Below are 20,223 nucleotides of genomic sequence, written 5' to 3'. Positions count from 1 at the left end.
GGGTTCACACGTGCAATTGAAGCTAGGGAGTCTAGACGTCGCCGCCAAGGCAGCCTAGAGCCTTCAACGCTGCCACTTGGATGAAGGGTTTGGGTTCGTGAGAGCCCTGAGTTGTTCATGAGTCCTTGTTTTTAGATTTTAGAACTTTGCTTGAAAACTCCGTAGTTTTGATGCATGCTAACTCTTTGCTTGGTCATCATTAAAATGACGTAGTTTTGGAGTTGATTTGGTAAAAATATAACACTTCAGTATGCATGTGTTACTTAACAGCAAAAACTAATTATGGGGTGTAAATTGCTAACGAAATCAAACTACAAGGTGTAAAATTAAGTTTCTGAAACTTTGGGGTGTAAAATATAGTCAACTCCAAGTTTGGGGTGTAATTTGCAATTTACCCTCGCCCCCCGCCCCCCTTTTTTTTTACCCATTCATGAATTACAAATCAAAGGGGCTAGAGGTAAAGTAAAGCTAACCAAAGATACAAACTTGATCAGAAAATATATGTAAAAAACGACTATATTCTATATACAAGCATCCCTACGATTTTTTATTTATTTATTTTTATGGGAGCATCCCTATGATTTTAATAATATGTGTACCTGCCTATACCAATATTTATCTTATACAATTTTTTGGTACAGCTTGCTTCTATGTTAAGCATTTCAAATTGATACATTTTCTTATTCATTCTCTAAGAAGGAACAAAAATAAAAATAAAAATATGACTGACAATTATCCGACCGTTTAGGACCTTGGTTTTTCATCACCATGACCATAGGCATGTTTGCACATAGCATTGGGTTTCTGAGAAGGCACACACAGTTGTGAAGAAGCAGGGCAGCCCTGTAGACAATTGTACCCCAAGCTACCGAAAACTGACGTGCCGCCGGCAAAGAACTCTGCCGGAGGCTTTCCGATTAAGAAATTTCCGTCCAAATACAATCTCCTTAAAAACTTGTTCTTGCTGTACTCCAATGGGATTGTGCCACGTATTCGGTTGTAACGAAGTGTTAGAGACGCTAACAGAGGATAACTAGCGAAATTCACAGGCAAGTACCCATCAATGCCGTTGAATCCCAAATCAACGGCCACGAGGTTGCTGTTGCCACCGGCGGGCTTCCAAACCTCGACACGTGTCAAGCTGTTATTGGCTAAGTCAACTTGTTGAAGTGACGGCAAGAGAAAAAACCAAGGTTGTAGTGGCCCCGTGAAAGAGTTTTCACTGAGTTCCACCACTTCCAACTGAGTCAACCCGTCAAAAGACGAGTTTGAGAGATACCCAGATAAAGAACTGTGCTTTAGAGCGAGTTCACGCAAGTTTGGTGGGAGTTTAGGGAGTGACCCAGTGAGTTTGTTGTAACTCAGATCGAGTCTTCTCAAGTTTGAGAGCGAGTTGATTGAATTTGGAAGAAACCCAGTTAGAGAATTGTGAGAAAGGTCCAACGAGTCAAGAGATTTAAGGTTGGTAATGGATTCAGGGACTGAGCCAGAGAATGAGTTGGATCGGAGACTAAGGGTTTGGAGGTTTGAAAGAGAGGAAATGGAAGAAGGTATAGGGCCAAAGAAAGAGTTATCAGAGAGGTCAAGGTAAGTGAGTTGGGAGAGTTGAGAAATGAGTGGGGTGAGTGTACCTGAGTAACCTGCTGGGTCGAGAACGAGGTGGGTCACTCGGGTCGAGTCAGGGTTGCAGGTGAGGCCGCAAGTGAAGGAGGTGCGGTGAGGGACGGTACATGGGTCGGTGGTGAAGTTCCAAGAGGCTAAGCAAGACCAAGGTGGAATAGAGGAGGGTTTGATTGAGGCTTTGAAGGATTTGAGGGCTGAGATATCTGTGGGTGAAGTGAGGGCTTGGACTTGGAGACTTTTGGTGTGGAAGAGACAGAGGTGGAGAAGGAGGAAGAGTAGGAAGTCGGGGATAGTTGGTGCTGACATTTTTGGAAGCTTGGGTTTTTTCTTGGGGTTGCAGAGACTTTTAAGAGAGAGAGAGTTTTATGTACAGAGATTATGAAAATTGAGAGGGTAAATGTAGTGTAAACTTATGTTACGTACTGTGTATAGGTGTGAAACCGTGTAATGGAAGTGGTGGTAGTGGGCCAAATCGGCCCAATACCATCATTTTTAAAAAAATTTAGGCAGAAAACACTGTTTCGGAATTAATTGGGGATATATCACTTTTTTCAGTATTCGAGTTTGGTGAACTCGAGTACTGGATTTTACACTTCCACCGTGACATGCCAGCGTGGCGTTTTGGATTTAAAAAAATGTCACCTAGTACTCGAGTCTGTTGAACTCGAGTACTGTATGATCTGGTACCCGAGTTTAGGGAACTCGGGTACCAATCTGGATTGACACTGGAATTGATGATGGGATATGCCCGAGTGATACTCGAGCTTCATGTGCTCGAGTACTGTGAACAGTACCCGAGTTTTTGAAGCTCGAGTACCAATCTGGATTGCCAACAAACTTTTGGTTTATACGCGCCCATTATACTCGAGTTTCATGGACTCGGGTATTGTTAACAGTACTCGAGTACATGAAACTCGAGTACAGTTCACTAAAACCGGTATTTCAAATCTCATCTCTCTCATTTCTCACTCTCACTCTCCACACCCAAAACGTACAAACCCAAACCCATTTCATCGCCGGACCTCGCATTCCCAAACCCATTTCATTGTCGGCGCCGCCGTACAAACCCCAAACCCATTTCATCGCCGGCGATCTCGCACTCTCTCCACTGGAGACAAGCCCGTTTGATCGGCGGTAGAAATCTCTCCTTTCGCCGGCGAGCTCGTACCCAGTCCACCGGAGACAAGCGCATCTCATCGGCAGCGTTCTCGCACTCAAAGGTTAGCAATTTTGGTAAATTTTCTTGTGTCTGTTTGTGTGTATGTATGCATTTTCTTGTGAGACTTCTAGAGTTACTATAAATTTGAATAATCAACAAATAATAAAAAAGCTCACCTGTGGGAACATAGAAAAGACCAATATAAAATATATAATGCCACCAATAAAGTCAAATTGCCAATTTTCCTTTCTGAAATTCCAAATATTTCTTAATGCAAGCTGCAAATTAAAAATCAATAACTTGTATTAAGCAAGAAGCAGAAGAAAATGTTTTAAAATGTGAAGTTGGTAATAAAAGGAAATGGAACAACTAAAAATAAAATTTCATTATTACTTACCCTTCTTGACATTTTATAAGAAGGATAAGCATTTTTGCAGTTATAGGAAACTCCATGAGATTCATTGAAATCACGAAAGACATAGGTGGGATGTGTAAATGCTCCGCCACAACCATTTACAAGGAGATGTTAGGGATAAACTGATTCATTCTTTTTATTTGGCTGAGAAGAATTTGACTCGTTTGAACTAACAGTTGAGTGGCGCATATAGTGATGTATGTCCCCAGCAATTCGTAGTCTACACCTTTCTTTTAAAATATTATGTAGAAGGTCTGAGACATTATTTCCTTTTGATTGCTTGTCTGAAGCATCTTTTCTAGAATCATCGTTCTCATACCAATCAAGAAGCCAATCTGGTTGATGTGTCATAATGATCACAGAGTCTGTCCTTCTCACCTTAATTACATATAGTTATACATGCAAGGTAAAGTCAATTAACATTAATATCATCCATATAATAATACATAGGAAAAAAATGTTGCACATGGTGTGTAAATACACTACCCAAAACAATTGAAATGTGACTTTAAGTCACAATTTTCAATTATTTTTAGACGTGTGTTTTTGCACATAGTGTGCGGTAATAGACTCCATCCTAATACATATTCATATAATAATACATAGGAAAAGCCTGATGTACACAGTATGTAAATACACTACCCAAAATATTTGAAAGGTGACTTTAAATCACATTTTCTGTTATTTAGAGCGGTGTGTGTTTGCACACAGTGTGAAGTAATAAACTCCAACCTAATATATATTCATATACTTCGTGATATAAATGCATGTGTAGCATAAGCTATCATAAGTAGTTTGTCGCTTTGTCTAGAAGCTTAGTAATATACTCAAATGTCAAAATCATTTCTTCAACAATTTTTACATGATAGAAAAGTGAATTGCTGCTATTTTGTTTAATCGTGTGATTAGTGATTCCTTATCTATTTTTGCCTTTTTAATGGCAACTATGCTAATGGGCCATTAATCACCTTTAATTTATGCCAGGTATGGACCCACATCGAGCAGGACCCTCTATAGGGATTGTCTTGACGAGGCAACCTATGCATCGTTCAAGTTTGCTTTGGGATGCTCCTTTGGCAGGCGAGGTATGCACTTGTGTCATTGTAATCAATATATGTAGTAGAAAGATTTTGGGCATTTTCTTTGAAGTGTAATTATTACGTGGTTAGTGAATGCTATTATTAATACTAAGCTACTTTGTTTGCGAAAGTGCCAGGTGTTCTGACTTGTCGTCACCGAGATAAAGGTCTGTTTGATGGTGGGTTAGATCCATGGATTGCCACTTATATCACAGATGCGGGGTTAGATGGGCTACTTCGAGTCCCACATATGGACCTTGACCATGCACTGATCACGGCCTTAGTGGAGAGATGGCGGCCAGAGACACACTCATTCCACTTGCCCCACGGTGAGATGACCATCACGCTACAAGACATAGAGGTCATCATGGGGGTACCTGTACATGGCTTGCCGGTGGTAGGATTTACCCATATGGACAACTGGGGTGACTTTTGCATAGATTTGCTAGGCTTCCTTCCACCGGATAGACCAGTTGGTACAAAAAAGAACATTGCAGTGTTGGAAGGGCCGAGGATAAAAGCCAAATGGCTGGAGGAGCAGTTTCGCAACCCTCTTCCTACTGACGCCACTGAGGTGCGTGTGCAACAGTATGCTCGGTATTACATACTCCAAATGTTGGGTAGTATACTGTTTATGGACAAGTCTGGCGAACGGCTCTCAATCATGTATCTATAATTTTTCAATCCAATCAGCAATGGAAAGAATTATAGTTGGGGTAGTGCAACATTAAGTTGGCTATATAGACACCTCTGTAAGGCATCAGAGAAGACAGCCAAGCAAATTGGTGGTGCACTGCTATTAGTGCAGTTGTGGGCGTGGGCGAGGTTTCCACAAATATGTCCTGTGATGAGGCATCCACAGCAGGCACTGCCCCCAGGTCCACTTGCTGTCAGGTATGTAGGATCTTCAACTTAGTTAACGTTTTACATTTCCGCATTAATTTTTTTCGCATGGGAATTATGTAAGTGATTAATATGAAGGTTATGTCTGTGTTATTTGATAGATGGAAAAGGGCTAAGATAACAACTGACCATCCAATGCATGTCCTACGCGCCTATCGTGTGTCGCTTGCTTCGCTCCGGCCAAATCAGGTATCGTGCCTTACAAGTGGGAACCAACCACTTTATGCTTGTTTGTATGGTTGTTTGTAAGATATCGTTACACATATATTGTTAATATGGTTGTTTGCATTTGTTGGATCATTGTAGATTGTCTGGGAGCCATATAGAGATTATTTGGGTTCCCTGCCCGCATATTGTACAGCAGGCCAACACATATGGAGGTCCATCATGCCGCTCATACATTTTTGGGTGATTGAAGGCCATCACCCCGAACGTGTTCTTCGACAGTTTGGGATGGAGCAAGGCGTACCGGACAATGTCGATACTTCAATTGAACTTCACAAGATAACGCTCCAAGGCAAGCACGAAAAAAATTGGGTTCAAGAACATGCCACTCATATTGCTAGATGGGCTGCGCATGCCACAATTGCTGAAGCACCGCCCTTTCATGGGGTAATGAGCTACAATGATGAGTATATGGTGTGGTATCGTTCCATCACTGTTCGGCATATTACAAAAGAGACCTCATACTGGGACACTTTGGTAAGTTTACAAAGATTGTTCTATTATAAATGTACCTTGCTTTGCATAGTTTAGTTCCAAATCCTAACACTACTCTTGTATACTTGTGACAGGTTGAATCACAGTTGAGGATTATGGCGAAGTTCGAACCAGGGTCTGAGATCTACACGGACTGTATGAATGCCTTGCAATCTGTTGAAGAGATCAATCGATTGACCTTGGACGATGCACGCACTGTGGGCAACGCAAGTGAACCGGCTGTAGGGCATGGTTAACAAGCAGGTGGACGTCGAGGGCATGGAGGTCGTCAATCTAGTCAGTGCCATGCATCTAGTCGGCATCCCACAACTGCGAGCTGTCACACATCGGGTGGCCGTCACACACCCGTGCATGACCACACGATGGAGGAGGCAAGTCAGACATCAGATGAGATGTGTTTGGACACTAGTTATGACATGGGCTCCATGGCACATGATGATGCGGGTCCATCCCATACGTTTGCCCAGACATGTCGATCCCCATCCATGGTTCGCGATGATACCTACCCACCCACATCCTCTCCCCCACCGACTACCGGCACTATCCCCGCAGATGTATGTGGTAGAGATGAGATGAGATTCATGCCCACCCCTGGGCCACCCACCCCTGGTGCCATCCAGACAGAGATACCCACCCCCCCACCTGAGGCTTCACGCAGTGAGGATCGGCCGCGAAGGCCGCAACGGACACGGACACATCCTCCTGACTGTGGGACTGGACATGGTACTCTCCCCTCTTATACCGAGTACATATGCATCTCTTTATGGTTAAATGATTTGAATATGAGTATTTGCTTCTGTTTTTTTCAGGCAAGGTGAGACCAGTGAAGGAACCAGTGAGGAGAAGAAAACGGGGATGATGTGTAACTCCTCCCCTTGAAAGTTTAGGATGGTGGGTGAGGTCATGGGTCCATGTAGATTTACAAATTCCATTTTTGATAAACATATGGGATGTGGGTTTCTGTTCTTCAATAGTGGTTACTTATCTTTAAAAAAGAAAAGGAAAGAAAAGCAATGGTTAATTTCATTCATACGTCCTTGCTGTTATACATCTTGAAGAAATGGTATCATCTGTTTCTTTTATCAGGTGAAAACAAAGATGGGAAGATCGCATAAACTGATGAAGGGTGCTGCGATTCGCACTAGGAAATTAGCTCGAGACATGCTGCTGTATTGGAAGCGAGTAGATAAAGACATGCTGCTGTATTGGTGTCTGGTTTTTTGGGAAAATGCTTGGCCTTTAAGTTTTTCATTTGGTTATTGCAAGCCAAAGGTTAGTGTTTGGGATTGAATGTGTTAATGGTATGAGAAAGTTTGGTTTTTAAGTTAGTCTGAGGCGATTTAGTATCCGAGTATAGTGAGAATGTTTGGATTTTTAGCATTTATGTTTTGTTGTTGCAAACTAAGGGATAGTGTGTTTAAGACATAATGAGATATTGGTATGGAAAAGTTTGTTTTTTAGTTAGTTTGAATTAATTCGGTACCTGGTTTTGTGCAAATGGATGTCTTTTTAAGCTTTTCATTCAATTTTTGCAAACAAAGGGATAGTGTGTGCCGGTGTGAAGTTGCTTTTATTGAGAAACATAACTACATACGTGATGGATTTTGATGAATTGGATTGGGAAGAAAGTGCCAATAGCTTAAAGCTAAATGTGTAGATTGGTGGGTGACATGAAGAGTTAGTTCTTGGGTTGCAATAGTACTAATAGAAATCTAAATAGTAATTAATCAAAGATAGAAAGGAAGAAGAAGAAGAAGAAGAAGAAGAAGAAGAAGAAGAAGAAGAATTATTAACTATGGTTTTATCAACTCAAATATCTTTTACTTATCCAACCAGGTATCTTGTAGTTATTATGCGTTTTTGTTCGAATTTCTTAAAAGTTGTATAAAAATATTGAAGAAATCGTAATTTGCATGTTGATGAAATGAATTTGTACAAGATGCTGGTGTGCTCCAAAATACAAGACAAAGAACATGTTGATGATTCATCAATTTATGGTTCCACAGTCATGTGCAATCCTAATGCCTTGTTTAATTCTAGTTAATCTTTAGAAATAGTATTAACAACTCAGCAAAAGATATAGTTCCAATTCATGTATATATAATCCAATGGGTACTTTCCTACCCCTATTTTGCGATGCCTCAGCGTTGTTGACAGTGAGTGATGATGAGTTTTGGGAAGGAGTTTCACCTGTGGAGTTTGGAGATCTGCCTGCACTCCAAGATGCTGTAACTGTAGTGGGCTACCCAATTGGGGGTGACACAATCTCTGTGACTAGTGGTGTAGTGTCACGCATTGAGATACTTTCTTATGTTCATGGGTCAACAGAACTTCTCGGACTCCAGGTTCTAGAATTTTGATCTTATCTTCTGTTAAGACTTACTGTTTTTTTATCATTTATTACTTGTTTATTGACAAATTTTTTGTTGTCCCTTGTCTCTGACATACTTTTTCCCAGATAGATGCTGCAATAAACTCTGGAAATTCTGGTGGGCCAGCTTTTAATGATAAGGGAAAGTGTGTGGGTATTGCATTTCAGTCTCTTAAGCATGAAGATGTGGAGAACATTGGTTATGTCATACCAACACCAGTTATTGAGCACTTCATTAAAGATTATGAGAAGAATGGAGCATATACAGGTATGTCAAGAGTGTAGTTCTACTTTTTTCAACCCTTGTCCCCCCTGAAAATAAAAGACCCAGAATAATATAATGAAGAAGAAAGTCAGTGCAGATATATTATTTATAACCTTTTAGAGCTTATGTATCTACTCACAAGCGGCTCATCCCAGCACACATCAGGGGCAGACCTCCTTCTTATTACATTATTGCTGGATTTGTTTTTACCTCTGTATCTGTTCCATATCTGCGTTCTGAGGTGTGTATTTAAGCTCACTACATTATTGCTTGCTCTCTCTTTTCTTTCTTCTCTATTTCTTTTCTCTTTGTTAATTTCTGAGTTGCTTTATCAGAGTATTCATTGAATTATTCTTTGGTTATAAATGCATCTGGATGCACTTGTTTGTTCTTTTCTTTTGTTTGTCCAATACTTTCTGCTTGATGGGGCTCAAAAACTTATGTTCATAGATTAGATTGTTTGAGAAGCATGAGCTGCTCAGTTTTTATAATGAGATTGGATTCTGTAGTAGTGTACAGTATCAACTATATAAATGGTCATGATGAAATCATCAGCAATGTTGCCCACATTGTGATCCTTTTATGTTTTGATCCCTCCTTTCACTCTTTGCTCTTCTAATTTATCCTCTGTTAGCATTTTGTAAGATTTTGGAATCTGTTTGTTCTGCTATTCAGTAGAATTGCATCCTTATGTGGATGTGCAACACTATTCCTAGGTAACAAGTGAATTGCTGAAAATCAAACCTGATGTTGTTAGGTTAAATTTGTCTGCCTAGTCATATCAGGTGCAATGTTCAGCTGATCAGAACTGGTGTCACTGTGGCACTCAGGGACTAATGTGCTTGCAATTGCTAGTGTGCCCCATGCAACTCAAAAAGTGCAATGGATCTGCTGGATTATGCTTAGAAGGTTGGCCAGTTTCTACTCTTGTTTCTCCTACAATGAGTTTCAATTGCTTTCTTATTGATTTATGCCACAATCCCATAGTGTGTAGAATTATAATCTGTTTGATTTTGAAGGGTGAGCTACTAGAAAGTACTACTGTTGGAGATATGGCTCACAAACCTGCATACTTTGTGCCTGGTAAGCTCTAATTTTTATGTCAACTTGGGGTGAGAATCATATGCACAGTATAGTGAAAAAAAAAAAACTGAATAAAGTTGGATAGCAGCCTTAGGTAGAACATGTAACTTTCCCCCAAAGTTTAACCAACACAAACCTGAAAAGAAAGATGTTTATTTATCTTACTCAAATACTTTAAGGTGTTTCCCTACTTCTTTCAGATCTTTCTGTGCAATAGGGTGGTGCCACCTCTGTGCAATGGTTTGGTTGTGTTTATAGAAAATGGATCAATACACCAGTGAGAAGGAGTGAGTTGGTTCAAGTTGAGGGAATGGAGAAAAGGTAGAGGAAGACTAAAAATAACATTAATAAAAGTACAAAAAATGACATATCAATTAAGGAGGTAATAGATTATGAATTTTTGGTAAAATAGAATGGCAGAAAAGAAACATGTGGCTGGCCTAACTAGTCTGTTGAAAATCCATAGCCACCCCAAATTTTGGGACCAAACTTGGTTGCTTTCTTTTTGAAATGTGAAGAACCATAATAATTTTATCATAACTGGAATTAATCTTCTTGTGTGTAGTAAGCGATGACCATGGTAGATCTTATACATTCTGCTACTGATCACCCTTGGTTCTCTTTAAGGTTTACCATCTCATAGTGTAGGCTTCTCAAATGTCCAGCTTGTCAAAGAACTAAAAATCTTTTGGTTTCCTTATGTTTTTATTAGCCTATGCTTTTTGTGTGTGTTTCCAAGTACCGATCTGTACTCTGTTGTTCCTCCCTGCCCTCTTTCTTTTTACAATTTAAGGACTACCTTATTAAAACGTTGATTTTGATTGAAGCATATTACAATACAGAGGACTTGGGCAAAAATGCCATTGTGGCACAAGATAAAACTACTATACTTCTTACTTTTTCATGCCGTATTTTTACCAAGCCCTGAGGATCTTAAAAAAATGGTAAGCTTTCTTATATTCATAATTTATCATCATTAATACGATTCCTATTTTCATATGTTATGGCCATATGTAGGAATACCAAATGCTATGTATCTATATGAATTTAGAAATTCATTTTTTTGTTGCTGAATTTAGTTAATTGTAATTTTCTCTTATCTTCAGCTGAAGGAAATGGATTGCTTTGACGTGCTAACCCTATTGTATTAAGAGATGAGCAAGGAGTTCCCAACCCTAATGGAAACCCTTGTACATGAGCGAGATCGGTGAGTATCTTTTGGCTTCATAGCCTAGAAACTGAAATTGTAAGCACCTTGAATGGGTTTTAAATTCTGTGTGACAAGTTTAGTTATTTTATGTTTGAATGTTTTCACAACTTCATTTCACAACTTCATTTCACTTCATTCATTGTTGGCTTGTGTTGCATAATTGTTGACCTGGTCGCAGTCACGTATGCTTGCTATTTTAATGTAATTTCTTGTTTGATGAATAGGCAGCAATGAATATTGAGGGAAAAGTTGGATGGGAGGAAATTGTGGATTCCCACCTGGAAGGGAAATTTGATGTGCAAGAACTCAACGAAGTGGCAACTCTTGCATACAAATGCATGAACCGTGCCCCAATTGTGGCAGTCTTTTGAATCCGACAGAATTAAAAGATCCTAGGTGCAAGGTACAAAACTTACTTCTAATATTGAGGTCTCTATTTTGTATTATCAAATTCTAAATGAGGAACCTGATTGTATGAAATGTTATCCATGTTGCGCATTCAGCTTTTTAAAATATGTAGTTTGTCCAAAAAAGACATTTTATCTCAGACATTTGATTGTTTCTCTTTCACATGAATAAATTTTTCATCCTCTGATTGTTTTGGTTGTTACGTTTTGAAGCTATAAACCAAATTTAAATCATTATGAAACAAGGACCTTTTTCTGCAAGCTATATTACAAGAAAACTAGTGCTTAGTAATCTTGTTGGGGCCTGTTTCAGAGCCCTCAGCATCATATTTTTCTTCCATAATTTTCTGAGAAGAAGAAAAACTATTAAAAAAAAGAAAGAAAGCTATTGTCAGTAGATGTATGATATTATGCCATTTTGTTTTATTTATACATTTCTTGTAGTTGATCCATGAGCTTTGTCTGCTAACAGGTCTGTCAGACGACACCACACATTCGTGACACAAACCACCTGTTTCTTGAACTCCCCTTGTTGAAGGACAAATTGGAAGAATACATCGACAAAATGTCGGTGGCTGGATCTTGGAGCCAGAATGCTATTCAAACAACAAATGCCTGGCTTAAAGAAGGGCTGAAATCACGATGTATTACCAGGGATCTGAAGTGGGGGGTTCCAGTTCCACTTGAGAGATTTAGTGATAAGGTTATTAGTTGTTGATAGACGAACATGCTGAATTCATGCTAGCCTCTTCAAGTTTTATCTCAAATTTTGGCAAATTGACCTTTCTATTTACTTGTGGTGGATAGGTTTTCTATGTCTAGTTTGATGCGCCTATTGGATATGTTTCTATTACTGCTTGCCACACACCTGAATGGGAGAAGTGGTGGAAGAATCCTGAAGATGTAGAGTTGTATCAGTTTATGGGCAAGGACAATGTGCCCTTCCACACTGTAAGTGATTTTTTGTTAAATTTTTTTGATAACATTAAGAAGAGGGCAAGATACTAACTCAAAGTACTAAGATTAGTTAGAATGTTATATTTTGTTTTTTTGTTAGATATATGCTTATCAATGTTTTTCCCCCCAGCTGAGAAACTAAAGTTTAATTATTTTTAAAAAAAATCTTCTTACAGCCACACATCTATGTTATTCTTTTCCATGTTTTCAGTGTTTTCAGTTTTTGCCGGCTACTTCTAATTTTTCTTTTGTCTTTTTGGTTAGATATTTCCAGAAATGTACGTAGTCTTTGCATCTTGTAAATAACATACAATTTGTTATTGCATCTTAATGTTTTTAAAAGTTTACAGTAACCATTGTATCTTTTAAATAACAATAACATATAAGAGTTATTGCATATAATTTTAGAACCTTGCAGCAGTCACTAAGTTGGTATGTTTTCTTCTGGGTCATAGGTAGGTGTAAATCTTGTCTCACCCATATGAGGATTTATATCTTGTATCATTGTGCTAGTAACTTGTTGACTTGTAATTTTAGTGTAACCACACAACCAATTTTCTTTGTTAAAATCCTCTACACTTTCCAAATATTGATTGCTATCGACTTAAGTTAGATGAGACTTTGTGAAGTTATTGTACTAATGGTTAAAATAAAAACTGTTGTTTTGTCATTGGCAATGTTAATGCAAGTTCAATAGCAAGGAGCAGCAGAGTTTAATTAGTTCACCTAATTGGTCTCATAGATACTGCATGCAAGACTCATGAAATTTTTGGCTTCAGAATTTAGGTTATTTATTTGTTATTTCTTATGAACTGTACATAAGGTGGCAACTTGTGGCTCCCCTTATGAAGTGGGGGTCACTAGTTCGAATCTCCCCTTTGGGGTATAAAAAAAACCTTTGGTTGTAGTGGTAGATGTTTTGAGCTTAGTAAAAGTTTGGTTGTCTTTTTTTTCCATCATTGTCATGGAGACTTATGGTTTGGCTCCTCATTTTTTTAATAGATTTGTTTTTATCCGGTTAAAAAAAGGTGCATGATTTTGACTTGGACTTCTCCTTGTTCAATTACAATGCCACATCTTATCCTTGCCTAATGTTTTTGCAGACATGATTTTGAAAATCATTGTGCCACTTTTCATTCTTTTTTAATTTTTTTTTTAACATCTTGAGGTACTTGTTAAGTAAAGACATGCTCAATTCAACACTGATTTGAGTCTTACTTTTTCAAGAGACGGTCGGGGAACGGTTGTGATTAGTAGTCGGAACATAAACGGAAGTGATCATTCTTGTCGTGTATATTAAGCTTGAAAGGAGAAAATAGTTAGGATGCTGAGGATTAGAGTTGAATGGCTAAAGTGGAGCTCAACATTTTGAGTGTTGTGTAATTATGTTATTATATCGATAAAGCCATACGAAATACAAAATTCCCATTTTTCAATTTAAGAAGCTTGTTTAAAGTTTATTTATTTACTTTTATGAGGATGCTGAGATGTCAGATGCTAAGGAACAAAGTCATAGTTATATCACATTATGTGGCTTTATCTGGGTAATTTGGCAAGAATATTGCATATATTTTGCTACTTTGTTATGTTGATTGGCAACAATGAATGGGCTCAACAAATTCAGGTACTTTGCATATATAAAGGAGCAGGACCTTACTAACAATACTGTAAAAAATCAAGTTGATGGTAATTGGCATGACCCAAGAACTTCGGGCCAATCCAGATTGGTACTCGAGCTTCAAAAACTCGGGTACTGTTCACAGTACTCGAGCACATGAAGCTCGAGTATCACTCGGGCATATCCCATCAGCAATTCCAGTGTCAATCCAGATTGGTACCCGAGTTCCCTAAACTCGGGTACCAGATCATACGGTACTCGAGTTCAACAGACTCGAGTACTAGGTGACATTTTTTTAAATCCAAAACGCCACGTTGGCATGCCACGGTGGAAGTGTAATATCCAGTACTCGAGTTCACCAAACTCGAGTACTGAAAAAAGTGGTATATCCCCATTTAGTTCCGAAACAGTGTTTTCTGCCTACATTTTTTTAAAAATGATGGTATTGGGCCGATTTGGCCGGTGGTAGTGTGTATACTGTCACACGCTACTGTGTTGTTTGTGGAATTCGAAGGGTTTTCTGATACTCTGTCTAGTTGGAAAGCACTCATTTGAGGTAATGATACTTCACGCACGTTTATGCTTAACTAAGTGTTTTTTATTTATTTTTTTTTTTTAAGAAGAAAACTTGCGGTTTAGTAACAATATTTAAATATATATATATATATATTTTTTTTTTTTTTTTTTGTAATATATTCATAAAATGATGGGTTTTACTTTTGAATTTATTATTTAGCTAATATTTTTTAAATATAGTTTTCAAAAAATTGTATCCTATTTTTCTGATTTAAAACAAGATTTTGAAAACAGTTAAGAAGGTGTTTTTAAGATACAGAAATTTTTTTTAATAACATAGTTGTAAATAACTTGAAAACGGTAGACCCCACATATTTGTCCAAACTTTTTTGTCTTTTAAATTAAGGAGATTATCTTTATCACAAAAAGAATTCTCACACTTCAAATTTGAAACTTATCATTAAAAAAAAAAAGATGAGCTCTATTTCCTTATCTATACTACTATTTAAGAGGCTTCTCCTGTTTGGACATGATTTTTTTGTTCTAAAATAGAAGTATGGCCAAAACTTGAGGATAACACTGAAAAAATATATCTCTAACTCTCACCTAAAACATTTCCTACAAAATAGGACCACTTTCCCACTAATTCACTCCTTCTATTCCCTTATCTATACTACTATTTAAGGAGTATTTCCTATTTTGACCAAATTTGTTTTGTTCTAAAATACCCCTAAAGCCTATGTTTAAGCATGGTCAAAACTTGAGGATAACACTGAAAAAATATATCTCTAACTCTCACCTAAAACATTTCCTACAAAGTAGGATCACTCTCTCACTAACCCACTTCTTTTATTCTCTTATCTATACTACTATTTAAGAGCTTGTTTTGTTTGGACCGAATTTTTTAGTTCTAAAATATCCCTACAGCCTACGTTTAAGTATGACAAAAATTTGAAGATAAAACTTTCACCTAAAACATTTCCTACAAAATATAATTACTCTCTTACTAACCCATTTCTTCAATGCAACTATACATTTGTTGTTGTTGTTTTTTTTTCCTTAAAAAAAAAAAAACAACCCCACATTTATCTTCAAATAATTTTTTTAAAAACATTCTCAAGTTTATCAAAAAAAAAAAAAAAAAAAACTAAATAGAAATATATATAAGTTTGATTACAATTTAAACTACTTTTAACTTCTATTTAAAAATTAAAAACAAGAAACCATCTCATAAAAAAAATAAAACAAGAAACCTAATGAAAAAAAAAATCCCCACGTTCTATCAAATAAGTTATCTACCCCATTACAAAAAAAATTTATCTACCCACGTTCTTAACTTGAAAAAAAAAATATCCCACGTTCTATCCAAAAACGCCTACCTAGCCACTTTTTTTTATTTTTTTTTATCAAATTTGTGGATAACTACACATTTAAAAACTCTTCAAAAAAAAAAAAATACTCAAGTAATATATTAATGTTCAAATGCTAAAATTTCAAATAAAACTACCACTCTCCCACAATCATAGATTATCTGCATATATTAAAAGGATTCTCTAAAAATACTTGATAGCTTAAAAAACACCCCACGTATTTACCTTCCCCATGTTTTCTGAATAAAACTTCTCACCAAAAAAAAAAAAAACACTTCCCATTACTCTGTTATGTGTACAATAAAAGTTCTCAATAGAACTTCTCACAAACAAATACTCTTCCTATTCCTATTATTCCAAATTTAAATAGAATTTCCGTCAGTTGCCCATCTACAAAAACTCTTCTCAATTGTTTATCAAAGATTACCATTCCTATTCCTAATTGAAATACAATTTCTATCAAACGGCTAATTCTTTGTATAAAAGTAGCGTACGTGTGGCTTAATTGATAGAAGAGAGAAACACGCCAGAAACTAGAAGAGAAAAACACGTTCTTTGAGTGCTACATCCGTTGAAGTGTGCTACAGCTGAAGTGAAAAAAAAAATTGTTCTACAAACTTTGCTTTATTTCATTAAAAGGTATGTAACTTTTCTTCAAGGTATCGTAATTTTTTTTTTGGAGAATTTTTTTATGGTTGCAAAATCCACTAACCATTAATAATTTACACATGCTATAATTAGGAATCAGTGCATCATTTTTACTTTTAATATTTTTATTTATTGTGTTATTTTGGTGTTTGAACAATTTTTTTTTTACCTCACATCTCTCTACATTGTATTTTATTTTCCTTTTAATTATAGAATTTTCTTTACAATAATTTCTAATGTGATCAAAAAAATAAAAATAAAAAGCACAACAACCATGTATTTGTTTTTTTGTTTTTAAATGCAGGATGACTTTTTTAGTGGATTGCATATAGGCCAAAGCATCGTAGTTTGTTGTTAGTTGAGTTTGGGTGAGAGAAGAAGGTAAAACTTGCATTCAATCATGCACAACTCCTTAGTAATTCTTTGTTTTGTAAAATAAATAATTGCTATATTATGCCTCAGTTTATTTATATGTGTAACACTTACATTCTTTAATTAGCTTATTTTTTGGGATTAATGTTATAATTTTTCACTTATTTCAATGTGAGGTTTACACTTTTTGATAGATCAATAATTGCAAATTTATTCCATCAAAAACAAATTGCACATTTCTTTTGAGTAAACAGTAATACTTATTAGAACATACACGAAAATAGTAATATTAATGTTTTAAATCGGATTTATAATACATTACTAACCAGAGTACAACTACAAAATGACCCAACCTTTGTAGTTGTAGATTGAAGTTATAAGCAGCGAACACTAGACACACACAACTAATGTGGGATAAACATCAATATTTTTAGAACCACTAATATGATCAAAACAAATTCACACCCAAATATATGATTTCAATGCTATTTTGGTGTCATGTCCCCTACTCAGTGATAGCAAAATTTTATCCTGAAAATTATAAAACAGCCTTATTTAGGAGAAAGAAGGAAAGATATTAGGAAAAAAAATTAGTAGAGAATTTTATTTTATTTTATTTTTTAAAAAGTGATAATTGATTATTCTATCCAATTTTTATTAAGACTTAATTTTGTACTTTTAAGTGGATACTGAACGTCAGTGTAGAAGTGTAGGTGTTAGGAATTTTTTTTTTTTTGGTAATACTAGCAGATGTGTTTATGAATAGTTAAAAGTCTTAAATTTTAGATAAGTTTTTTATTTTTATTTTGAGAAAGAAATTTTAGATAAGTTTAAACTTAAGATTTTTAAGTTTTAACTTATCTAAAATTTTTAAGTTTAGTTAAGGAGTAACCGAGTAAGAGAGATTTCTAAGAGTACAGCTTGAATTGCATAATGCAAATGGGAGAACGTGTGCATGGTGGTGGAAGTTTGTATTTGTGTAGAAGTTGAGTTTTTTAAATTTTAAATTGTTAATGGATGTCTTTCCTATGTGCAAAATAAAAAACAAACTAACTACCAGTTCCATGTTTATCTTAATCTATAAAAAAGATTAGTGTTTGCTATTTATTCATAGAATATTTAAAGTCCATCTATTGCTTTTTTTTTTAATTGTTGCAAATCCGTAAATATTTTGTTTTTTACCTTCAAATTTTTATAACTACTACAAAAGCGTATACTATAAACTAGCCTCTAAGCACACGCTCATGCCCGTGCTCAGAAACTCTTCTATTTTTTAGGTAAATTTAAATAATTTGCATTCATTATAATTTGTGATTACTACATTTTTCAATTACAAAAAAACTTAGGAGTGTGATAAAAAAATTATTTTACCCACAAATGCATAATACTCATCATACTCATCACACTTCTTTGCTCAGTTTGATGCAACAAATGGAAGTCCCCACATATTAAGGAGGTGGGTTTTATCAAGCATTTTTTTGGTTGATGGTTGGGTTTTACTTTCCTCCCTTGTTTTTGCTATTATACCATACATGTGAGATCCATACATCTGAATCCTATCATCCTGTATGAGATTTTTTTTTTTTTTTTTTTGTTTGGAGAACCAACACACTTTGAAAGATTGATTTAATAAAACGGTCTCATTGATTATCCTATCTTATGTTAGAGGAGTAGTATGGGGTTTAAAATGTTGAAATCCCTTGTTCTATTAATACTATTCTTTGTCCCTTATTAGCCAATAAAAAAAAAAAAAAAAAAAAAATATATATATATATATATATATATATATATATATATATATATATATATTTATAGTCACAACTCAGCAACTCACCATCTTATAACATAAATTAGTATACTTTCACCACATTACCTTAGTATATAATTTTTTTTTTTTTTAGTTGGGAGAGATATTTGCTATTGATGATTGATTTTTATTATCAAATCAATCTGAAAATCTAACTCTAAATATCTTTTTCTAGATACTTAGGACCTGATTGGTAAGAGGATTTTTGTTTTTGTTTTCAAAACAGTATAAATTTTTTATCTTCAAAAAATTGAACTTGAAACTAGTTTTTAGATAATAATTTTTATATTTTACGTGTTTGACTCTCACTTTTAAGAACAATTTTCAAAATATTAAAAACAAAAATAATTTTTTGAAAAAATATTTCTATTTTTGAGATTTGAAAAGAAAATATTTACAAAAAGTAACGTGCAAAATATGTAATTTACTTATTTATTTATTTATAATGACTAGCCTATGAGCACGTGTTCAACTAGCCTCTGAGCATGTGTTCAAGTGTGCGCTCATAAACCTTTCTGTTTTTTAGATAAATTTTAATAACTTACCTTTATTATAATTTAAAATTATTATATTTTTTAAACACACAAAATTCCTAAGAATTGTGCCACGTATTCGGTTGTAACGAAGTGTTAGAGACGCTAACAGAGAATAACTAGCGAAATTTACAGGCTAGTATCCATCAATGCCGTTGAATCCCAAATCTAGGGCCACCAGGTTGCTGTTGCCACCGGCGGGCTTCTAAACCGCGATACGTGTCAAGCTGTGATTGGCTAAGTCAACTTGTTGAAGTGACGGCAAGAGAAAAAACAAAGGTTGTAGTGTCCCCGTGAAAGAGTTTTCACTGAGTTCCACCACTTCCAACTGAGTCAACCCGTCAAAAGACGAGTTTGAGAGATACCCAGATAAAGAACTGTGCTTTAGAGCGAGTTCAAGCAAGTTTGGTGGGAGTTTAGGGAGTGACCCAGTGAGTTTGTTGTAACTCAGATCGAGTCTTCTCAAGTTTGAGAGCGAGTTGATTGAGTTTGGAGGAAACCCAGTTAAAGAATTGTGAGAAAGGTCCAACGAGTCAAGAGATTTAAGGTTGGTAATGGATACAGGGACTGAGCCAGAGAATGAGTTGGATCGGAGACTAAGGGTTTGGAGGTTTGAAAGAGAGGAAATGGAAGAAGGTATAGGGCCAAAGAAATAGTTATCAGAGAGGTCAAGGTAAGTGAGTTGGGAGAGTTGAGAAATGAGTGGGGTGAGTGTACCTGAGTAACCTACTGGGTCGAGAACGAGGTGGGTCACTCGGGTCGAGTCAGGATTGCAGGTGAGGCCGCAAGTGAAGGAGGTGCGGTGAGGGAGTGTACATGTGTCGGTGGTGAAGTTCCAACATTAACTACAACTTCTTTTCAAGATGGTAAATATAGACACCGGAATCAGTTACCTGCTCACTACGTAATTCGTAGTAACAAAAATTGCAATAAAAAATCTTCTTTTCAAATAACTAATTGTACTCTAGGAACCACGGACATGGATAAGAGTACGAGGACACGAGAAATTTCTGAAAATTTATAACATGACAAGGTTGGAACAACACCAGTATAATACGGGTATGACATCCTAATGAAATGTGCATGCTTCCTAGATTGTACCAACAACAACAACTCGCACACACAGACACAGCACAGCCTTGGTAGCATACAATTTCGTGAATAATG

General features: G+C 36.1%; 2 protein-coding genes, 2 long non-coding RNA genes and 1 pseudogene across 4 annotated transcripts in view; 3 read left to right on the top strand and 2 right to left on the bottom strand.

The window, feature by feature from the left end:
• Nucleotides 1-8,533, top strand: part of LOC142618051 (uncharacterized) — a 43,882-nt gene extending 35,349 nt beyond the window's left edge. The window contains exons 2-3 of the long non-coding RNA XR_012841142.1: nucleotides 8,045-8,244; nucleotides 8,358-8,533. This is a non-coding gene — a long non-coding RNA (uncharacterized LOC142618051). The remainder of the gene's footprint in view (nucleotides 1-8,044; nucleotides 8,245-8,357) is intronic.
• LOC142615289 (uncharacterized) lies at nucleotides 556-1,987 on the bottom strand. The gene has a single exon (XM_075788025.1). It carries the CDS (start codon nucleotides 1,927-1,929, stop codon nucleotides 745-747), a length of 1,185 nt encoding a protein of 394 aa, XP_075644140.1. The 5' UTR covers nucleotides 1,930-1,987; the 3' UTR covers nucleotides 556-744.
• On the top strand, nucleotides 4,184-6,135 carry LOC142615284 (serine/threonine-protein phosphatase 7 long form homolog). Its single transcript, XM_075788022.1, has 6 exons — nucleotides 4,184-4,277; nucleotides 4,414-4,942; nucleotides 5,021-5,170; nucleotides 5,281-5,368; nucleotides 5,486-5,881; nucleotides 5,974-6,135. Exons 1-6 carry the CDS (start codon nucleotides 4,184-4,186, stop codon nucleotides 6,133-6,135), a joined length of 1,419 nt encoding a protein of 472 aa, XP_075644137.1.
• A 2,647-nt stretch (nucleotides 8,534-11,180) lies between the features above and the next one.
• On the top strand, nucleotides 11,181-12,182 carry LOC142614701 (uncharacterized). The gene is made up of 3 exons (XR_012840513.1): nucleotides 11,181-11,231; nucleotides 11,708-11,938; nucleotides 12,043-12,182. It is a non-coding gene; the product is annotated as an uncharacterized LOC142614701 (long non-coding RNA).
• A 4,993-nt stretch (nucleotides 12,183-17,175) lies between these two features.
• Nucleotides 17,176-19,894, bottom strand: LOC142616138 (uncharacterized; annotated as a pseudogene).
• Between the last annotated feature and the right edge of the window lie 329 nt (nucleotides 19,895-20,223).

This window comes from Castanea sativa, chromosome 11, assembly GCF_040712315.1.
Source record: "Castanea sativa cultivar Marrone di Chiusa Pesio chromosome 11, ASM4071231v1".
Taxonomy (NCBI): domain Eukaryota; kingdom Viridiplantae; phylum Streptophyta; class Magnoliopsida; order Fagales; family Fagaceae; genus Castanea; species Castanea sativa.
The sequence above is the reverse complement of the archived record's forward strand: the minus strand, read 5'-3'. Positions and strand labels throughout refer to the sequence as shown.